This window comes from Ovis canadensis, chromosome X (genome assembly GCF_042477335.2).
Source record: "Ovis canadensis isolate MfBH-ARS-UI-01 breed Bighorn chromosome X, ARS-UI_OviCan_v2, whole genome shotgun sequence".
Lineage (NCBI taxonomy): Eukaryota > Metazoa > Chordata > Mammalia > Artiodactyla > Bovidae > Ovis > Ovis canadensis.
The window spans coordinates 125,250,269-125,272,616 of NC_091727.1; the positions used below are offsets into that span (position 1 = coordinate 125,250,269).

The 22,348-nt window shown below is 38.0% G+C and overlaps 1 protein-coding gene across 7 annotated transcripts in view; it reads right to left on the minus strand.

Annotated features, from left to right (window-relative positions):
- Window positions 1-22,348, minus strand: part of LOC138930532 (UDP-N-acetylglucosamine transferase subunit ALG13-like) — a 74,065-nt gene that overhangs the window by 12,958 nt on the left and 38,759 nt on the right. For 2 of the 7 annotated variants that reach the window (XM_070290892.1, XM_070290887.1), the window contains exons 14-20: window positions 21,972-22,082; window positions 21,626-21,782; window positions 20,893-21,013; window positions 17,021-17,053; window positions 16,881-16,936; window positions 11,679-11,741; window positions 10,251-10,425 (exon numbers count right to left, since the gene is read on the minus strand). In XM_070290892.1, coding sequence (XP_070146993.1) covers window positions 10,251-10,425; window positions 11,679-11,741; window positions 16,881-16,936; window positions 17,021-17,053; window positions 20,893-21,013; window positions 21,626-21,782; window positions 21,972-22,082 — 716 coding nt within the window. Of the gene's footprint in view, window positions 1-10,250; window positions 10,426-11,678; window positions 11,751-16,880; window positions 16,937-17,020; window positions 17,054-20,892; window positions 21,014-21,625; window positions 21,783-21,971; window positions 22,083-22,348 lie in introns of all 7 variants that reach the window. The other 5 variants (XM_070290893.1, XM_070290889.1, XM_070290891.1 and 2 more) reach the window with 4 other exon arrangements.

The window sequence follows — 22,348 nt, forward strand, 5'->3', positions numbered from 1 at the left end:
CAATTTTGTTTAAATATCAATACATTCCCCTATGATGATAAAAAAAAACAATGAAGCTCCAACCTAGTAAAAATAAATATCTCCATATATATATATACGTTAGATAAATCTGTTAAATTTTTTTGAAAGATTATTGATACAACCTTTCAAGTTTAATTGAACATCTTAGCTGACTTAGAAATTCAAGTACTAAATTTTATCACTGTGCTGCGGCTGCTGCTAAGTCGCTTCAGTCGTATCTGACTCTGTGCGACCCCAAAGACGGCAGCCCACCAGGCTCCCCCATCCCTGGGATTCTCCAGGCAAGAACACTGGAGTGGGTTGCCATTTCCTTCTCCAATGCATGAAAGTGAAGTCACTCAGTCATGTCCAACTCTTCATGACCCCATGGACTGCAGCCTACCAGGCTCCTCCGTCCATGGGATTTTCCAGGCAAGAGTACTGGAGTGGGGTGCCATCACCTTTTCCATATCACTGTGTTACCTGTATTATAATTTTAACCCTCAGAACTATAGAAAGTTTAGGCTCAGTAGTCAATAAAGGTTTAAATTCAGAGTTTTAGAACACTTAATTTAGTATAAGTGTTGTCCACATAAGCTGAAATTGTTATTCTGGTAATTTAGCAAAAGGAATTTAAGGCCAAGTATCAGAAGTAATACCTGTAGGACCTTCTAGAACTAACACCAAAAACAGGTGTCCTTTTCATCATGGGAGACTGCAATGAAAAGTAGGAAGTCAAGAGATACCTGGTGTTAACAGGCAAGTTTGGCCTTGAAGTATAAAATGAAGCAAGGCAAAGGCTAACAGAGTTTTGTCACGAGAACACACTGGTCATAGCAAACAACCTTTTCTAACAACACAAGAGATGACTCTACACATGAACATCACCAAATGGTCAATACCAAAATCAGACTGATTATATTCTTTGCAGTTGAAAATGGAGAAGCTCTACATATTCAGCAAAAATAAGACTTGGAACTGACTGTAGCTCAGATCATGAACTGCTTATTGAAAAATTCAGGATTAAACTGAAGAAAGGAAAACCACTAGGCCATTCAAATAATACCTAAATCAAGTCCCTTATGATTATACAGTGGAGGTGATGAATAGATTCAAGGGATTAGATCTGGTAGACAAGAGTGCCCAAAGAATTATGAATGGAGGCTACACTGCACAGGAGGCAGTGACAAAAACCATCCCAAAGAAAAAAGAAATGGAAGAAAGGAAAATGGCTGTCTGAGGAGGCTTTACAGATAGCTGAGGAAAGAAGAGAAGCAAAAAGCAAGGGAGAAAGGGAAAGATATATCCAACTGAATGCAGTGTTCCATAGTATAGCAATGAGAGATAAGAAGGCCTTCTTAAATGAACAATGCAAAGTAGTAGATGAAAACAACAAAATAGGAAAGACTGAGATCTCTTCAAGAAAACCGGAGATATCATAGGAATAGTTCATGCAAGGATGGGCACAATAAAGAACATAAACAGTTTCCTGACAGAAACAGGACCTAACAGAAGCAGAAGAGACTAAGAAGAGGTGGCAATAATACAGAGAAGAGCTATTTAAAAAGGTCTTAAGGACTTGTATAACCACGATGGTGTATTCCCTCACCTAGAGCCAGATATCCTGCAGTGTGAAGTCAAGTGGGCCTTAGGAAGCATTACTACAAACAAAGTTAGTGGAGGTGATGGAATTCCACCTGAGCTATTTCAAATCCTAAAAGATGATGCTGTGAAAGTGCTGCACTCAATATGCCAGCAAATTTGAAAAACTCAACAGTGGCCATAGGACTGGAAAAGGTCAGTTTTCATTCCAATCCCAAAGAAAGGCAATGCCAAAGAATGTTCAAACCATAGAACAACTGTGTTCATTTCACATGCTAGCAAGGTTATGCTCAAAATCCTTCAAGCTAGGCTTCAGGAGTATGTGAAGTGAGATGTGCAAGTTGGGTTTCAAAGAGGCAGGGGAACCAGATATCAAATTGCCAACATTCACTGGATAATGGAGAAAGCAACAGAGTTCCAGAAAAACATCTACTTCTGCTTCACTGACTACACTAAATCCTTGAATGTGTGAATCACAACTGTGGAAAATACTTAAGAGATGGGAATACCAGACCACCTTATCTGTCTCCTGAGAAACCTGTATGTGGGTCAAGAAGCAATAGTCAGAACCTTACATGAACCATGAACTGGTTCAAACTTGGGAAAGGAGAAAGACAAGGCTGTATACTGTCACCTTGTTTATATAACTTGTATGTGGAGTACATCAAGTGAAATGCTGGCTGGGATGAATCACAAGCAGGAATCAAGATTACTGGGAGAAATATCAAGAACCTCAGATATGCAGATGAGTGAGTGAGTGAAGTCACTCAGTCACGTCTGACTCTGCGACCCCATGGACTGTAGCCCATCAGGCTCCTCCATCCATGGCATTTTGCAGGCAAGAGTAGTGGAGTGGGTCGCCATTTCCTTCTCTGGGGATCTTCCCAACCCAGGCATCAAACCTAGGTCTCCCGCATTGCAGGCAGACACTTTACCATCTGAGCCACTGGGGAAGCTTGAAGAGCCTCTAGGGAAGGGTTAAAGAGGAGAGTGAAAAAGCTGGCTTAAAACTCAACATTCAAAACACTAAGACCAAGGAATTCAGTCCCATCATTTCATCGCAAATAGATGGGGGAACAATGGAAATGGTGAGAGATCTTTCTTTGACTCCAAAATCACTGTGAACGGTGAGCACAACCATGAAATTAAAAGACACTTGTTCCTTGGAAGAAAAGCTATTAACAAATATAGACAGCATATTAAAAAAGCAGAGATGTCACTTTGCCAACAAAGGTTCATTTAGTCAAAACTATGGTTTTTCCAGTAGTCATGTACGGATGTTAAGAGTTGGATGATACAGAAGGCTGAGCACCAAAGAATTGATGCTTTTGAACTGTGGTGCTGGAGAAGACTCCCAAGAGTCCCTTGGACAGCAAGGAGATCAAACCAGTCAATCCTAAAGGAAATCAACCCTGAATATTCGTTGGAAGGACTGAGGTTGAAGCTCCAGTTCTTTTGCCACCTGATGCAAAGAGCCAACTCACTGGAAAAGTCCCTGATGCAGGCAAAGACGGAAGGCAAAAAGAAAGGAGGGTGGCAGAGGATAAGATGGTTAGATAGCATCACTGACTCAATGGACATGGATTAGAGCAAACTCTGGGAGATAGTGAAGGACAGGGAAGCCTGGCGTGCTGCAGTCCATAGGGTCACAAAGATTTGGACAGGACCTAGTGACTTAACAACAACAGCAATATAACCTCTATATAGCTACAGGCCAACAGTAAAAGGAAATGTAAGTCTTGGGGTGATTAAAACTTGATAACTAACTCTTTTGGGGGCAATGAAACTGTTCTCTCTTGGTTTTGGTGGTGGTTGTACAATGCATTGTTAAAACTCATAGAACAGGGCACTAAAAATGAATTTTACTGTATCTAAATTAAACAGTACATTTTAAAAAATTGTTCAAATAACTTGATTTTGGAGTTTTGTCATGCATGTAGAAATCTCCACTTTTATAGTTTTAGAAGAGGAATTTAATTTTTAGAACATCTCCAAATGCTCTAAGGACTTTATGGTTTGTTTTCTATAAAATAATGGCTTCCACAAAGCCTCACTCATTTCTTCTAGATTAGCACTCAAATAACACCATATTTTTTTCAAAAAAAGCAACTGAAATGAGTTCAATTAGCTAAAAAAAGTAGAAGTGATTATGATTACAAGGTAAAAACCAACTACTAGACATACAAGTAGCTAAATAAGTTCTCATGGGCCTGAGAGAATCAAGGATAGAAGAAATTTGGTGGTTATTTTGTCTGAACTCACCTTTATTTTAAAATGCATACTATAATATACTCCATAAGAAAGAACTTTTAAAACTTTCAGTTGCTCTAGAGATGCATGAGTATCTCATCCATAGATTTACTGGGGCTCCAAAGAGGCTTAACAGGTATAGTTCAAAGAAGGGATCCAGAAAAATGGAAGCAAACTTTTCTAAAATGTGAATGAAAACCAATGAAATGCATTCAGAAAGTTTATTTACTTGTCCAAGCAGCTGCAGGCTGCTTCAGGACATTTCAGAAGAGAACATGAAGATTTGGATTCTCTAGAGATCAATGGGCAGGGCCAGGACCAAAGTGCAGTGAGGTACAAAATTTAAAGGGCCACCAAATTAAAATAAAAAACAATCCATGATGAATAAAATAAAAAAATTCTAAAAGACAGGATCCAAGCTTGCACTTGCATGACCCCAAGAGTGATTGCCTCACTCACCTCATCCTAAGTCTGGCCGAGAGTTCTTGTCTTTTTAAAAATTTTTGATACTTTGTGTATCAAGGATTCTTTTTTTTTGCATTGATCTTTTTTCATATAGTACATTAAAGTGTTATTTATCTTGACTGCTATGTGTTTTTTTAACACTCCCTTAAATTTTGCACCCAAAGCAAGTGAGTCACTAGTTCTGGCCCTGGCAAAATACTTGGAAACAGTTACCAAAAAAAATCAGTTAACAGGATTTAATGCCTATGAAGACACTCATAATAAAAGCAATCATAGCATCTAGTTACCTGGCAGGTAAGAAGTGACTTAAAGGAAGATGGGATGGGGCTGCCAGACAGACACACGTGAAGAACAAGGGGAAACATGAATTTTATCTAGAGGACTGACAGGAATGATAAAGAACAACTAAAAAGCACTCATTACCTATTAGAGTTATAGCTGTGGTTCACAAGAGACACAAAAAAAAGTAAAACAAAGGCAGCATACCTTTTTAGAAATGCAAAGTGAAGAGGAACTAAAAAGCCTCTTGATGAAAGTGAATGAGGAGAGTGAAAAAGTTGGCTTAAAGCTCAACATTCAGAAAACGAAGATCATGGCATCCGGTCCCATCACTTCATGGCAAATAGATGGGGAAACAGTGGAAACAGTGTCAGACTTTATTTTGGGGGGCTCCAAAATCACTGCAGGTGGTGATTGCAGCCATGAAATTAAAAGACGCTTACTCCTTGGAAGGAAAGTTATGACCAACCTCGATAGCATATCGAAAAGTGGAGACATTACTTTGCCAACAAAGGTCCATCTAGTCAAGGCTATGGTTTTTCCTGTGGTCATGTACGGATGTGAGAGTTGGACTGTGAAGAAAGCTGAGCACCAAAGAATTGATGCTTTTGAACTGTGGTGTTGGAGAAGACTCTTGAGAGTCCCTTGGACTGCAAGGAGATCCAACCAGTCCATCCTAAAGGAGATCAGTCCTGGGTGTTCATTGGAAGGACTGATGCTGAAGCTGAAACTCCGATACTTTGGCTACCTCATGCGAAAAGTTGACTTATTAGAAAAGACTCTGATGCTGGGAAGGATTGGGGGCAGGAGGAGAAGGGGATGACAGAGGATGAGATGGCTTGATGGCATCACCAACTCGATAGACATGAGTTTGAGTGAACTCTGGGAGTTGGTGATGGACAGGGAGGCCTGGCGTGCTGTGATTCATGGGGTCACAGAGTCGGACATGACTGAGCGACTGAACTGACTGACTGACAAAAAACACAAATCTGGAATTTACAGAATAGATTTCAATTATTCTACATAAATGGGGTATTACAATATTTGATTCATGTATCACTTGTTTTTTAAGCTCAGACATCTGCTAGAAGCAGATAGCCAACACTTTCCCTTACTATTATTGGCATGCATGTCTGCTAAGTTGCTTCATTCGTGTCTGACTCTGTGCAATGCCATGGACTGTAGCTTGCCAGACTCCTCTGTCTATGGGATTCTCCAAGCAAGAACACTGGAGTGGGTTGCCATGCCCTTCTCTAGAGGATCTTCCTGACCCAGGGATTGAACCTGCAGCTCTTAAGCCTCCTGCATTGACAGGCAGGTTCTTTACCACTAGAGCCACCTGGGAAGCCCAACAATTATTAGCACAAAGTAAAAAAAACCACAGTGTCTACATTAACACTTTCAATGGAAAATTTCTGAGAACATTAATGAACATATATATATACACACACACACACACACACACACACACACATATAGAGAATGTTTTGTTCGAGGCACTGGCTAAGCACACAATTTTTACATTATAAATAAAACAGATATAGAAAACAAATCCAACAAATTTGTTTCAAGTGGACACTATCCAGATTAAGAAAGAAAAGTCTGCCAGCCATTTCAGAAACATTCCACGCACTCTATCACAATCACCGCAGTCTTGAGTGCTGTATGCCTAGTTGCTTCAGTCATGTCTGATTCTTTGCAACCCTATGGACTGTAGCCTGCCAGGCTCCTCTGACCATGGGATTCTCCAGGCAGGAATACTGGAGGGGGTTGCCATGCTCTCCTCCAGGTTATCTTCCCCACCCAGGGATAAAACCCTTGTTTCTGGCATCTCCTGCATTGGCAGGTGGGTTCTTTACCACTAGTGTCAGCTGGGAAGCCATTACCACTCTCTTACCCCACCATAATCAATCATTATCCTGGCTTTCATAGTAATCACTTTATATTTTTAAGCATTTTGTCACCCAAATATGCATCCCTAAGGAAGTTTTTAAAAATTGAGATCCTGAATATCTTTCAATCTCTTGGTCCTTTTTCCATCCCTGTCATTTCCTTTCAATTTTTCTTTCAAGGAACCCTCGACTTGTTGAGTTTCCCAGTCTAGATTTTGCTGATTATATACTCACTGTGCATTTCAACATGTTCTTGTCTTTCCTGTAAATAGGCAACTAGATCCAGAAGACTAGATCAGACTCAAGATTGATTCCTTTAATAGTCTATAGGTAACATCTCACTATCTTTGCAGTCTTAATAATTATTGCTGTTTAATGTGAGTCCATTCAGTCAGTAAGGACTGCAAGATGGGCATATTCTGCCACTTCTTTTTTTTACTGATCAGAATATATAGAAATACTTCCTCTCATCTACTATTTGGTTATCCCAGTAGGAAAGTTCATATAAGAAACGTAGGATAAATACTTGATTCTTTCACTATATTGTCCAGTTTTCAAGAAAGCAAAATTTCATATCCTCGAGAACCAATTTTTTTTAGTTATATATACATATTTCAGATTAGTTTCTATTATAAGATATTGAATAGGGTTCCCTGTGCTATACAGTAAATCCTTGTTTTTTTTTCATCTATTTTATGTATATTTATATCTGTTAATCATAAGGGAATCAATTTCTAAAATATCATCAGGAACTTTTAAATATATTTGATATGTCCCAACCTATTACAATGATCATTATTCAAGCTCAAACTGTTGCATCTCTGGCTAGTGAGAACCTCTCTAAAATGGCTCTTGAGTCCTTTTGATATGATCCCAGTACTCTTTGGTAGCTTCCTTGACATCTAGCATGACAAGATGATCCAGGCTCATCTTGAACGTTTCCTGCCCAAACCTGGAAGCATAAATTTCTCCACAAAGCTATTTGCTTTGAAGTGAGAAATGGTATTTCAGTGTCACAAACTGAATGCTAAAGATACTCATTGTTTCTAGGCCTTTTCAGTAGACAGAGCTAGGAAATAAATTTAAAGCTAAAATACTTCAAGTTCATATTGATATTTCCAATTGAAATGTGATATAATACCATAAAAGTTTTTCCTTAGCCTTTTTTAGTATTTATCTGTATTAACTTTCTTCCATACTGAGACCTGGAGTGCAAGGACACAGGGAATAAAATTGGAATATCCCATACTCATGTATTGTAGCTGACATTATAGTCTCTGAAAAACAAGTAAGTATAGATTGCTATATAAAACTTGATGTGTTTATTGAAAGCATTAAAAAATGTTTGGCATATTGTCTCTCAATTCTGCTGTTTTTAAAAATAGCTATACTATATCTACATTGTTCAAACATAAGGCTTTTACATAGTGTATCATCAACCTCTCAGCCTTTATTTTGTGTAAATACATATTTAATATTCACAATCAAGTCTTATGTTGATGTCTCTGTTTTGGTGGTCTAAAAGTCAAAATTCATTCTTTAATACTTTGTCCATCCAATACAACTTTCCTTGACAGAAATATTCTGTATCTGCACTGTCCAATACAGTACACTAGCCACATGTGGCTTTGAGCACTTGGTATGTGGTTAGTGTGACTGAGCAACTGAAGATTTTACTTAATAGTAATTATTATTAATAAAGTGTCCTATGTGGCTAGTGATTACCTTGCTTGAAAGCGTATCTTTAGTAGATTTTTCAAGAAGTACTCATGAGAACAATATTCTCTGAATTCTTATATATTACCCTTTAAGCCTGAAAATGTTTGGTTGGATATAAAATCTTTGGTTCACATATCATTTCATTAAATGTCACTCCATTTTCTTCTAGCTGAAGCACTGCTGTCAAAGTTGGATGACTATCATTTTATTTCCTTTATACTCCATAGGCTCTTTTATCTAGATAAACAAAGCACTTTCTTTAAGTCCAGTTGTTTTACTAGAATATGCTGGTGTTGGTTGTTCTGGCTCAGTAATCTCAGTTATGCTGCGTGCTGTTTCAGTATGTGGTTCTAAAGTTTTTTTTAATGTCAGGAAAATTTTCTGAATTGTAGATTTTAGTACTCTTTTCCCTTACGTTGGTTTTCTTCTTCAGAACTTCTATCAGTGCTGGATATCCTTTGCCTAACTTCAATATGTCACTTTTGAGTCTCTCTCTCTTTTTTTTTTTTTCATTTTAGATTTACCCCTCTTTTACATCTTTCTCTTAAAGCATTATCTATTGTATATAATCGGTCATGTTCTTTGTAGTTTAGTCTTCATTACCAAAATGACTTTCTTCCATTTCTAATACTTTTCTGAGTTCTTTCACCTCCTCTGAATTTTTCTAATCCTGATTTATATTTTAATATTTTGTATTATTAATGTCTTTATCTCATTTTGAAATAGTTGTTAAGTTCTGTTTAATGTACACATGTATGACATGCTTTTACTGTCTACAGGGATATCATCATTTTCCCCTTAAAACACCTCTGTATATGTTTATGTAGGGCTTTTCTTTCATTCATTTTTGTGTGAAATTATTTTTCACAAACTCTGAAAGGAGATGGAATACAAGAAAGCTCTTCTAACTTCATATGACTCTCAATTGCTTTTTATATAGTGCTTAAAATATGACTACTTTCTAGTATTCCTTGGCTCTGTTCTCCACAGCTTCAGTCTGGACTTGCTCTTTTCCCTATCCTCATCAGTTCTGATTCTACTCCCAGGAGTTTCTCCCCAGTGAGGAATACTATCCCAAAAGGTAGTCCTGCCAAGGTCAGTTTTGAGAGTTCTTAGGGGCCAAACTGTTCCAAGCCCTTCAGTCCCTTTACCATGTACCCAAAGCACTCACCGAGTACTGGAGAGGTCAAATCCCTTTCCAGCCCTAGCTGCTCCTTCCAAATTGGCTGCCCCCACTTTTCAGTGAATTCTTATTAGCTCTTTCAGGGTTCTTCTGTTCTCAGGTTCATCAGACAACATCCCCGGTGCTTCTGTCTTCTTGCTCCCATATAGACCCTGACAGCATGCAGGTCTTGTGCCTGGTGGTTTGTCCCTACCTGCTTAAATTTTAAGGTTCATGGGGAGACCTTGTCACCTAGTTTTGTTGTTAAGCATTGTCCAGTGGGTTCTGGTTTTGCTATTTCCATTTTTATTTGGTGACACAGACTGAAAAGCTATGCTGTGGTTGCCACCACTTTCTCAGAATTCTCTTGAGAATTTTAAACTATATTAACTCAATGAAATTTTACAACAACTTCATAAACTGGTACTATGAGTAGCTCCAAGTTTACAGGTAAGAAAGATTCAATAACTTGTCCAAAGTTACATAGCTAGTAAGTTGTAAAACAAAGATTCTAACTTAGATTTCTTAAATTCTAGAGCCAAACTTTTCATTCTGTAAGAGTGTGAAACACCTCTACCTTAATTTTAGTATAATAAAACTTAACTCAAAATTTGAAAAACTAGTACAAGTACTCTAAATTTTCAATGGGGTAGCAAAATGATAGCTATGAAATCATATCAAAGCCAAATTTACAAGAAAAAAAAATTGAAGCCCTCTCAAATCTCATGGATTCCTCAACTATAGAACATACATTATTAGCAGGTTAAACAAACTTAATACTGGAGATTCAAGTAATTTTATCTAATCACTAGAATTGCTTTATGTGCATGTCCCTGAATAGAAAAAGAGGTTTCCAAATTAAGCAACCACTAATAACCTACCTGGCCTGCCTTGTGTAGGTGGAGATACAAACAGAGGCTGTATAGCATTCTGTGAGGAAACTGAAGTGGTACTACTAGCTTGATTAGCTTGATTAGCAGCTGCACAGTTAGGTAAGGCTGGAGCTGGAACATTATTGGCACAGGAAGCTGCAACTGCTGCAGAATTTACCATCACCTGTAAGTGTTGGAAGAAATTTTAGAACTCTTAAGCTTGGTTTCTCAAATAATATTAGTCTCTTATCTGATCCTAAATTTCAGGAAATAGTATTTTGATAACACCAAGAAGTCAATCTTCATGTAAACCTAATACAGGAAGGTTATTTCTTTTAGAAGATCCCAGATTACTTTGAGAGCTTTACTTTTTAAATATTTTCCTGGAAAGGTAATACATTATTATTCAAAAACCAAGTATAAACTTGCATATACAATGAAAAATTTCCCTCCAACCCCTGTCTTCTATCTGCTTAGCTCCTCTCTTAACAAACAAATAACCTCTGGGTTTCTTGAATATTATCCAGAAATTTATATTGCATTTTTAATATGCATATATATTTCCCCATACAAATACACTTAAAAAAAAAAGTGTTCTTTGCTTTAAAAAAAAAAAAAACTCCATAAGATTGCAATTTGTTTTTCTGATTAGGCCACAGCACCCAATACAGGGCTGTGCACAGAGAGATGTTCAACAAATGATAATAGCTTCTTCTTCATGTAATACCATCCTTATTTGCAGTCTCCATTTTCTTATTACCCATTGCAATGTGGTTGCTACCCTCTCTGGTTCTCAGAAATTATATTCAAAGTCACAATGATTGCCATGACAACAAGTCATAGTAGACTCTTTTTAGTCCTTATGTTGCTTGACTGCTTGGCAGCAACTGACACGACTATTCATTGAAATATTTTTTTCCTGGACTTCCATAATAATACATTCTCCTGCTTTCCTCCCTCCTTGGCTATTCCTTCCCTACCCATTTTTAAATGGTGATAGGCTCTGTGCTAGAAGTTCTTCTCAATCTCTTCCTTTTCCCAGGATGATCTTACTAACTCCTATGGTTTCAGCTACCTTTTTGATGCTAGCTCCCCATTCTATAGGAAAGCTTTACATTTTAATTTTCAGGAAATGACACAGACTTGACAGGTAACTGACATTAACTTATTCATTATATAAAAGGTTCAGAGTAGAGAGACTATGAATAGTTTAGTGTCAGCAGGTAGAAAAATGTCTGAAACAGTAGATGATCAATTTGTTAATAAATTTACTAAATACTGTGCCAGGCACCAGGAAGTACAAGAATACTTAAAATATGAATATAAGCAGCTTCTTTGAAGTATGATGAAGGGAAAAGAGAACAAAAAGAAAAAAATCATTTTCCTCTGCTCAGGCCACTTCAACTAACTGCAAAATTAAAAAAAAAAAAAGATTACCTTCTGGGGGTAGTTGTATGAGGTAACTGTGTCCTGAGGAGGCATAGAACATGGTCTTCTAGCCTGAAGAGACTTTAATGAATACACAAATACAAATATGGGGAAATCAAGAAATTAAACAATACACCAATAAAAGATCTGCTTTGTTTTAATATCTCCTAATATTAAGTGAAACTGATCTGTCCTAAAAGTATTCAGATTTGGAAGTGACTACTATGATAACACTCCAAAAGGCATCACTCTAGTGCCCGACTAAGGTGACTGTTCTATTAGGTTGGTGCAGATGTAATTGCGGTTTTAGACTGTGAATTTTAAATCATTGTAAGTAGGCTCAGACACATCTTTATTAATAAAAATAGGAACCATTACAATCAACACATTTTTGCCAATGAGAAATAAGCTTGCTTATTCTTTCAGCGTAAAAAATCTATGCTTTGGAATTTGACAAACTCTGGAAAACACTTTCTGCATCCTACTGGTTGTGGAAGTGTTCTCCCTGCAAAACATTGTCGATATGCTTGAAGAGGTGGTAGTCAGTCAGCAAGAGGTCAGGTGAGTATGGGAGATGAGGTAAAGCTTCATAGCCCAATTCGTTCAACTTTTGAAGTGCTGGTTGTGCAACATGTGGTTGGGTGCTGTCGTGGAGAATGCAACCCCTTCTGTTGACTGATGCCAGCTGCAGGCATTGCAGTTTGCAGTGCATCTAATTGATTTTCTGAGCATACTTCTCAGATGTAATGGTTTCGCAAGGATTCATAAAATTATAGTGTATCAGACTGGCAGCAGACCACCAAACAGTGACCATGACCTTTTCTTGGTGCAAGTTTGGCTTTGGGGAGTGCTTTAGAGTTCCTTATTGTTCCAACCACTGAGCTGGTCATCGCCAGTTATATAAAATCCACTTTTCATTACATATCACAATCCAATCAAGAAATGGTTTGCTGTTGTTGCACAGAGTAAGATGACACTTCCAATGATTTTTTCTTAATTTCAGATCAGCTCATGAAGCACCCAGTTATCAAGCTTTTTCACCTTTCCAATTTACTTCATTCAAATGCCAAATGACCACAGAATGGTTGACTCTGAGTTCTTCAGCAACTTCTTGGATTGCTGTAAGAGGATCAGCTTCAATGATTGCTCTCAATTGGTTCTTGTCAACTTCTGATGGCCGGCCACTATACTCCTCATCTTGAAGGCTCCCAACTATTTTGCAAAACTTGTTGAACCACCACTGCACTGTATGGTCGTTAGCAGTTCCTTGGTCAAATACACTGTTGTTGCGAGTTGTCTCTGCTGCTTTACAATCCATTTTGAACTCAAATAAGAAAATCACTCAAATTTACTTTTTGTCTAACACCATTTCCACAGTCTAAAATAAAAAACAAACTGCACATAACAAGTCATTAGAAAAAAAAACTGAGAAATGCATATCAAAATAACGTATAACACAACCACATTTATTTAAGAATGTATTCCAGTACAAAGGCAAATTTCAACAATACAAAAAAACCGCAATTACTTTTGCACTAATCTAATATTTCCTACTGTAGAAATCTTGATCTTATCCAAGTATAGTTGCAATGCAGATACTAAAATATAACAGAGGACTGTAATTTAAACACTTTCTCAGTGTCCTCTCGTGCCATAAAAACCTCAAAATCAGGAGCACCAGCAACAGTGTTGCTAAAAGAAAGAAGTCCATCTAAAGATACAGCTTGGAACAAGGGTGGATAACTGGTCAGATGCATCCTACAAGCAGGATGTAGTATAACCTAAACATCATTCTCCTTTGGTTCAAGACCTTGTCTTTGTGAAAGCAAAAATGATTTTAAAGGACTCAGGATTACGCATGACAGATTGTCATGGCAGGAAAATAAACTAGCAGCAGAAACTGGTACTCATAGTAAGAACACAGAAGAAATCAGGGGAAGTAATTACAGAAAACAAGAGGAACCACAATGTGACAAAGACAAGCACAACTTAACGTGGACCTGAAGAGTGAACATTTCAAAAGTTTGGTTTTAAGTACAGCACAAAGTAAAACTGTTAGTCACTCAGTCGTGTCCAACTCTTTGCCACCCCATAGACTGTAGCCAGCCAGGCTCCCCTAATCCACGGAATTCTCCAGGCGAGAATACTGGAATGGGCTGCCATTCCTTTCTCCAGGGGATCTTCCTGACCCAGGGATCGAACTCTGGTCCGGGGAAGCCCCAAGTGCAAACCAAATACCTGCCAAAAGTGAACTCAGCCCTGGCTCAGAAGGCCCAGTGTGAATTCCAAACATTTCTAGGGAAGGATTTAGGTGATACTTAGGCATGAAAGTAAGAATAATAAATGCTGTGGTTAGAAGAAGAGTCTCTGCCTGGAAATCTTTAAGTTCTGCAGAGCTCCTCTCCTCTCAGAATGCTGTGGAAAAATTACTTAGAAACTTGGTGACTGGGGGTTGGGAGCAGAACACACCATGAAGAGACTGAAATCTACTGGGGATGTATGATAAACTAAGTTCAGAGCAAAAAGGAAGATGTAACAAATGAAATTAAACACACAAAAAGAAAATGTCTACTGTCATCCCTGAAGGTGAGATTTTCACTTGCCTTTTCAACTTGGGTGGCTATTTCAAGAAATGGTATAAAAGGAGTGGAAAAAAAAAAAGCATGTAATACTGAGAATAGTAATGACAGAGGGAGGGCAAAAACTATTTCTCTAGCAGGGACAAAGGAAGGGAAGGGGAAATAATGGGGAGAGAATTATATATCACAGTTTTCTTCACCTTCCTAAGATGTATTGCCTAAACAGTAAAAACAAAAATTAAGTACATGAAGCTATCTATCAAAGTTTAAATTAATCACAGAGAACAGAAGGTAGTCATTCAACTTCTTCACAGATATTCCAATTCTCCTCCTAGGTATATGGGTATGTTGCTCTTCCTGGCCTCATCTAGTTAGGTATGGCCTCGTGGCTTGTTTGGACAATGACATATGAGCAGAAATATTGATACCCAGTGTTTCATTTCCTTATCTTTAGCTCTGCCAAGATGACTATGAAAGTACATGGTCCATCAGCTTGGGTTCTTGAGTGACTCTGATGAACAAAAGCCTGCTACCAACCTGCACTGTTCCTAAAACATTAGTAAGAACAACTGTGTTAAGCTGCTGAGATTTTGGGGGATTGCTGCCACAGCATAACTTAGCTTGACCAAAACAGTAACTGGTAACTAAAATTAGGGTGCTGCTATAACAGAAACTTGACTTGAGAAGATTATGAACTTGTAGCTCTTAAGGGAAGAGGTTTAGGAAACAGAACATTAGTTTTTTGTTTTGATTACTGTTGGCAGATTTTAGCAAGGTATTTTAAGATGTGTAAGGAAAAGTAGTTTGTAGGCAGGAATAAAAGGGAATAGAATTCTTGAATACTGGGACTTTTAGGGTTTTAAGAGGTAACTAACTGCTTCAACTCAAAACTGTAAAAGATAAAATTGATAAATATTTTGAACAACAAAGAGAAGTTAAAAGCTGGCCTTGAAGCAAGACTCAAATCATTAAAATATGACTGCACTAAGGTATCTCAAACCAGGAGTACAATTAAGGATATAACATCCAGTTAGTCCTTGCATTTGGACAAAATGGCTCATGGGGAAAGTATTCAAAAGTTATGACTCTTCTATCAATGATTGATAAGCTCAAGGTATTTGCACTCAAGTAGAGAAACAGGGATAAGAATGTGATGGAATGTGTGTCTTTGTCGCTCAGCCATGTCCGACTCTTTGTGACCCATGTACTGTAGTCCACCAGGTTCCTCTGTCCATGGGATTTTCCAGGCAAGAATACTGGAGTGGGTTGCCATTTCCTCCTCCAGGAGATCTTCCCACCCAGCATCGAACCTGTGTCTCCTGCATTGTAGGCGTATTCTTTATGCACTGAGCCATGAAAGGAATAAGAATGCAAAGAATTATAGCAAATCTAATGTCAGTATGGCTACTGGTACATGAAACTAACAGGAAGGAATCAGAGAAGCTGTACAATAAATTAATCACACAGCCAAAGAAACCATGAGCAGAACTAAAACTATCCAATTAAGATTAAAACCAGCCTTGGGCTCTCAATTTCCTATGAGTAAGAAGCAGTGTGAGGAAGCTGCTCAGCTGCCAACAAGGATTATTCTCCAATGCCTGTTTCAAACACGGCCAAGGAAGGAAGGGCTGTGGCATAATCAAGAGCCCCAGTAAACAATTAACCAGGGAGCTTCTCCAGGGAACAGTCCCAATGCCCAGGATGGGGGCCCTCAAAATGTCTGTCCAGCATGATGTCAGAAATGCTACAGGCCAGTAACTGTTTCTCCCATTCTCCCTGGATCTGATGGGAATTTCAATTGCAAGTTTTTAGTCCCTGGTCTACCACTGTAAATTGGGTATGTAGGGGGTAAATAACTTTGTATCTTTGGTTTTAGGCCTCCAGATCAAGAGGAACTACATCTAGACCCAATACAAAGAGTACTACACATTTTTCAGAAATCTTGGGCTCTGAGTTTAATCACACTGAAGTAGATTTTGGGGTTGCCTCCTTTGACGTGGAAGGAAATAATTGGTCCGTATGAGGGAGTTTGGTTAAATGTTGTAATCCTTAGTGTTATTAAAATATTTCCAAGTTTTTGACTTCCAGGCACAGAGAAGTTAAGAGTCTCAAGGGAAACATGCTCAGTCCAATGAAAAAGAAATGGAAAAGTAAGTAATACGTGTCACCTCCACGTGGAAGCTATAAGAGCCAGCGCACCATTCACTACCTTTTGTTTCCTGTCTTACCAATCATGTATGGAACTTCCTTCCATCAGCCTAAGCCCCTAAGCAGAGCCCTCCTAAAGACCTCCACTATGCAAGTAGCATAACCCAGAAATAAACTCTTCCTCAATTAAATACCTGAGATTAATGACCCATGACAAAATCCTCTAAAAAAAAATCATCACTGCCAATGTTCAAATTTCCTCTTGTATCAACACATATTAGGAACATCTAGGACAATTTCCAGAAAAATGTGATTTTAGTTGAGCTAATTTCTGGGTCTCAATTTCTTCATCTACAAAATCAGAATGATACCCTAATACCTCATAGAACTGTTCTGACTTAAACACATTTAAGTGCATAGCTCTTAGAACAGTGCTTTAGTACACAGGAGCTATATGTGTTTGTGACTATAATTAAATACCTACCAAGTTTGCAGTAGATTCAGCTGTGCTATAAACACCTGAAGTGTCATAGTCTGGTTCTAGAAGATATAACCAAAGTACAATAATGAGCATTATATTATAGTTCAAAATTTTATAAATAATGAATATCAGATCTCACTGACCTGGAGGATAAATATATTCTTCATGATATCCCCCTAAAAAAAAAAAGACAGAAAAAGTGCATTTATGTAGAGCTTTTTGCTCAGCAGCATCAGATGGCCAGCACTTGCTTTTTCTCAAGTTTTATGGGTACATGTTCAAAACTAAATTGTACACATCCTTGAAATAAGTGATTTAAAGCTTTCATAATAGTCAACAGATATTAGTCAGACTGGCTATAAACAGTACAAATTTCTCCTTTGAAAATTCCCTTGCTTCTTAAGAGTTCGGGCAGACGTGAAAAACCCAGCTCTGTCCAATTCTGGCAGTAGATTATGGTGATTAACTTCACTGGCTCTGGAGTTAGGACTGTCTAGATTTGAATCTTGAGTAACTGTATCACTTTAGGCAGGTTATTTAATTTCTGTGTCTTCATTTCTTCACTATAAAACAGGGATAATAGTACCTAGCTCATAGTGGGGTGAAAAGAACATGGCGTTATGCTTGACATATAGGAAATGGTGATTATAAAGTAATGTGACTATAATAACCAATAGATTGCTTAGGTGAACATTAAAGGAATATGTCAAACCTCATCTATTTTTCAGCCTGATACAGGTATATAATACATTGAAAATCAGTTTGTTGTCAGAAGATGGCTTAGAGGACTGAAGTACTTTTCTCTAAGACTGCTATATCATTGAAATTCAGAGAAAATCAACCTTCAGTTGGACCGCTTTCCACCAAATAAAACCCCAAAGGTCAAAAGTGGATTTGATTCTTAAATATGTCACTTATCAAATACACATGCAGGCAGCTCCTCCAGAAAACAGGATTTAATGTGAGAAAAAATACTTGGTTACTCTAAATATGCCACTATAGGTGAACAGTACATCTGAATGTACCCACCACACTAAAAGAAATAGACAAAGGGTCATCCTGAGTAAAAGAGCCAAGAATACGCATACATAAGCACAGTCATAAACATACATGTACAAATTCTTCAAAGATCATTCTTGCTCTAGATATTTTGTCTTCATTAAATTCTTAAAAATATCTATTTTCTTCATCATAAATAGCAGCAAGAAGAATATAACAAGAAAAGACGCTGACCAGTAAGTCAAATCATTCAGACCTCATACCTCCTTAATCCACCCAATTCCTCCAGAAGTGTTTCAGTAGGCATATATCATTTTACAGAAAAACAATTTAAAAAAAAAAGCACATTTCACGATGCAAGGCACTCCTAACAACTATTAACGGTGTGTGTATATATACACATATATATACTTTAAAGTCAGATAAAACCAAGTTCAAAACTGATCTCTGCCAGTCACAAAGGACCATATATTACATGAATCCTTTTATGTGAAATATCCAGAACAGGCAAATCCATTAAGACAGAAAGCAGACTGATGGCTACCTATGACTGGTAGCAGGGAAGGGGATGCTGGGGGGATAATGGGAATGACCACTAATAGGTAGAAGTGTTAGTTGCTCAGTCGTGTCTGATTCTCTATGACTCCCTAGGCTGTGGCCTCTCAGGCTCCTCTGTCCATGGAATTCTCCAGGCAAGAATACTGGAGTGGGTTTCCATTCCCTCCTCCAGGGGATCTTCCCAACCCAAGAACTGAACTCATGTCTCCTGCATCGCTGGCAGATCCTCTACTGTCTGAGCCACTAGTGAAGTGAAAGTTGTTCAGTCATGTCCGACTCTTTGGACCCCATGGACTGTACAGTCCATGGAATTCTCCAGGCCAGAATACTGGAATGGGTAGCCTTTCCCTTCTCCAGGGGATCTTTCTAACCCAGGGATCGAACCCAGGTCTCCCACACTGTAGGTGTATTCTTTAACAGCTGAGCCACTAGGGAAGGCCACTAATGGGCACAGGGTTTCCTTTTTCTAAAATTGATTGTGATAATTTATGCAACTTCATGACTATACTGAAAGCCACCGTTTTCACTTTAAACACTGAATTGTACATGTTAGGTGAAGTGTACAAATGTGTAAGTTATATCTAAGTAAAGCTGTTATAAATAATCAAATCTCTGCCATTTACCAAGTATATGATTTTAGCTAGGTCATTTTCCCTTTGAATCTCAATTTCCTCACATATAGAACAAAGATACACATTCCTCAGAGGAACAAAGTATTATATTAAATTTTAAATATAATTGCTTAGTACAGCATATGGCCATTAGAACTCAATGAATAGTAATGTTCATAGATCAAATAGATTTCTTCAGGAAAAGAAATTATTTCATAGCAGTCTTGTAAAATAACAATCACGGGAAAATCTAAAGTAATTATACAAATGGTATGGACAACATAAACAGTTCCTTACTAATAAGAATAGATATTTCCAATACTAAAATCTCACCAAATCAAAACTCACTGAAGACCTATCAGAGAACTGAACATTTTAACAATGTAGTGACCTCACAGAAATAGAAGTCTGTCTTTCTGAAAAATATCAAGACATCTTGAAAATCTAGCAAGCTCTGATACAAGAACTGATAACTTTCAAAATGAGCTGCCAGAACGGAGTGGGACCCTTTCCAAACCAAAACTTTAGCCCTGTTGTGCTCATACCACAAGAATCATCTTTTAAAAAAAAAACACTCTCCGACATAAATCACAGCAGGATCCTCTATGTCCCACCTCCCAGAATATTGGAAATAAAAGAAAAACTAAACAAATGGGACCTAATTAAAATTAAAAGCTTCTGCACAACAAAGAAACTATAAGCAAGGTGAAAAGACAGCCTTCTGAATGGGAGAAAATAATAGCAAATGAAGCAACTGACAACTAATATCAAAAATATACAAGCAACTCCTGCAGCTCAATTCCAGAAAAATAAACGACCCAATCAAAATATGGGCCAAAGAACTAAACAGACATTTCTCCAAAGAAGACATACAGATGGCTAACAAACACATGAAAAGATGCTCAACATCACTCATTGTCAGAGAAATGCAAATCAAAACCACAATGAGGTACCATTTCACGCCAGTCAGAATGGCTGCTATCCAAAAGTCTACAAGCAATAAATGCTGGAGAGGGTGTGGAGAAAAGGGAACCCTCTTACACTGTTGGTAGGAATGCAAATTAGTACAGCCACTATGGAGAACAGTGTGGAGATTCCTTCAAAAACTGGAAATAGAACTGCCATATGACCCAACAATCCCACTGCTGGGCATACACACTGAGGAAACCAGAATTGAAAGAGACACGTGTACCCCAATGTTCATCACAGCACTGTTTCTAATAGCCAGGATATGGAAGCAACCTAGATGTCCCTCAGCAGATGAATGGATAAGAAAGCTGTGGTACATATCCACAATGGAGTATTACTCAGCCATTAAAAAGAATACATTTGAATCAGTTCTAATGAGGTGGACGAAACTGGAGCCAATTACACACAGTGAGGTAAGCCAGAAAGAAAAATACCAATACAGTATACTAACGCATACATATGGAATTTAGAAAGATGGTAACGATAACCCTGTATGCGAGATAGCAAAAGAGAAACAGATGTATAGAACAGTCTTTTGGACTCTGTGGGAGAGGGAGAGGGTGGGATGATTTGGGAGAATGGCATTGAAACATGTATAATATCACACAAGAAACGAATTGCCAGTCCATGTTCAATGCAGGATACAGGATGCTTGGGGCTATGTGCACTGGGATGACCCAGAGGGATGGTATGGGGAGGGAGGTGGGAGGGGGGTTCAGAATGGGGAACTCGTGTACACCCGTGGCGGATTCATGTTGATGTATGGCAAAACCAATACAATATTGTAAAGTTAAAAAAAAATGATAATAATAAAAATAAAATACAATAACATAAAAATAAATAAATAAATAAAAAATATTGAACTGTAACTGACTCACCACTGTCACTCTGGCCATCACCCTCCTCTGAATTCAAAGGCTGTTTTCCTGAGCTATGTCCTCGCCTTGCAACACAGTATCTCGAAGAAGCAGGAACCATTGTAGAGGGCCCTCCATGATTCTGTACCAAAGAGATACACACAAACACAATGCCCCTATACAGTCAGAGAAAAAGCTACAAATATTTAAAATGTACTTCAGAATCAAAAATACGCGAGGAAGTAATGATCAAGAAAACAAAATTTTAGCCCATACTTATATAGGCAAGTCCATCTCTAAGCCTCTTCTGTTGCTGCTGCTAAGTCACTTCAGTCGTGTCTGACTCTGCGACGCCATTGACGGCAGCCCAACACGCTCCCCCGTCCCTGGGATTCTCCAGGCAAGAACACTGGAGTGGGTCGCGATTTCCTTCCCCAATGCGTGAAAAGTGAAGTCGCTCAGTCGTGTCTGACTCTTTGTGACCCCGTGGACTGTAGCCTCCTAGGCTCTTCTGTCCATGGGATTTTTCAGGCAAGAGTACTGGAGTGGGGTGCCATTGCCTTCTCTGACACCTCTTATGTAAGGACAGCTTAAAAAATTCCCTCTCTAATTTTTAAAAGCTCTAAGATGAAAATTCATGTTTTCTAGGAAGGGCTTTATTTGGTAATTTGCAAAATAGCTAAAATTTATCCACATTACATTTAAAAAAATAAAAAAGTAAATAGCTTTGTGAGTAAAACTTTGAACTACTTACAGGTAAAGCTGGATAAGCAGTTTCATCCCCTTCTTCAACTTCATAAAATGTAATGGTTTCTTCCAAGCCCCTGGGCATTTGTCCGTTCTCTGGAGCAAAGCTAAATTGGCATTCCTTATTCATACAATGCATCTGGCGGTGACTACGTCTAAAGGAACTTAAGTTTGCAGAATTAGAAGGGGATAAAAAGATAAAATACGATACTAACTTGTTCCTAAATTTCTAAATACTAGTTCAAATGCCTCTATGTTGACACTTTAAAAATATTAGTCCATATATTTATTGCATAGCAATAAAGTCAAACTCACTCATTTTCTCTAACCTTCCACACTTAAAGTTCACTTACCGAGATCTATAGAAGTTATCATAACTCTGGCAGCACCTTTTACCTGGACCAGGGTAAAAACCGACTTTAGGGCCTGCCATGTTGTGCCTGTTTATAAAGCGAGATGAATCCCTAAGAATAGGGGGGAAAAACAGAACTCTTTTTTTACTGCTGCTTGAGTAGTCAGTCTTTGTAGTTAAACAGAATTAACATATCTTTCTAAAAACAATCAAATTGAAAGAGCTTTGCTTTCCTCACTACTGACATTAGGCCTATCCATTGTTTTTAATTGAAGTATAGCTGATTTACAATGTTGTATTAATTCCTGCTGTAAAGTGATTCAGTTATATACATACATTCTTTTTTCCTATTCTTTTCCTTTACGGTTTGGCCTATTC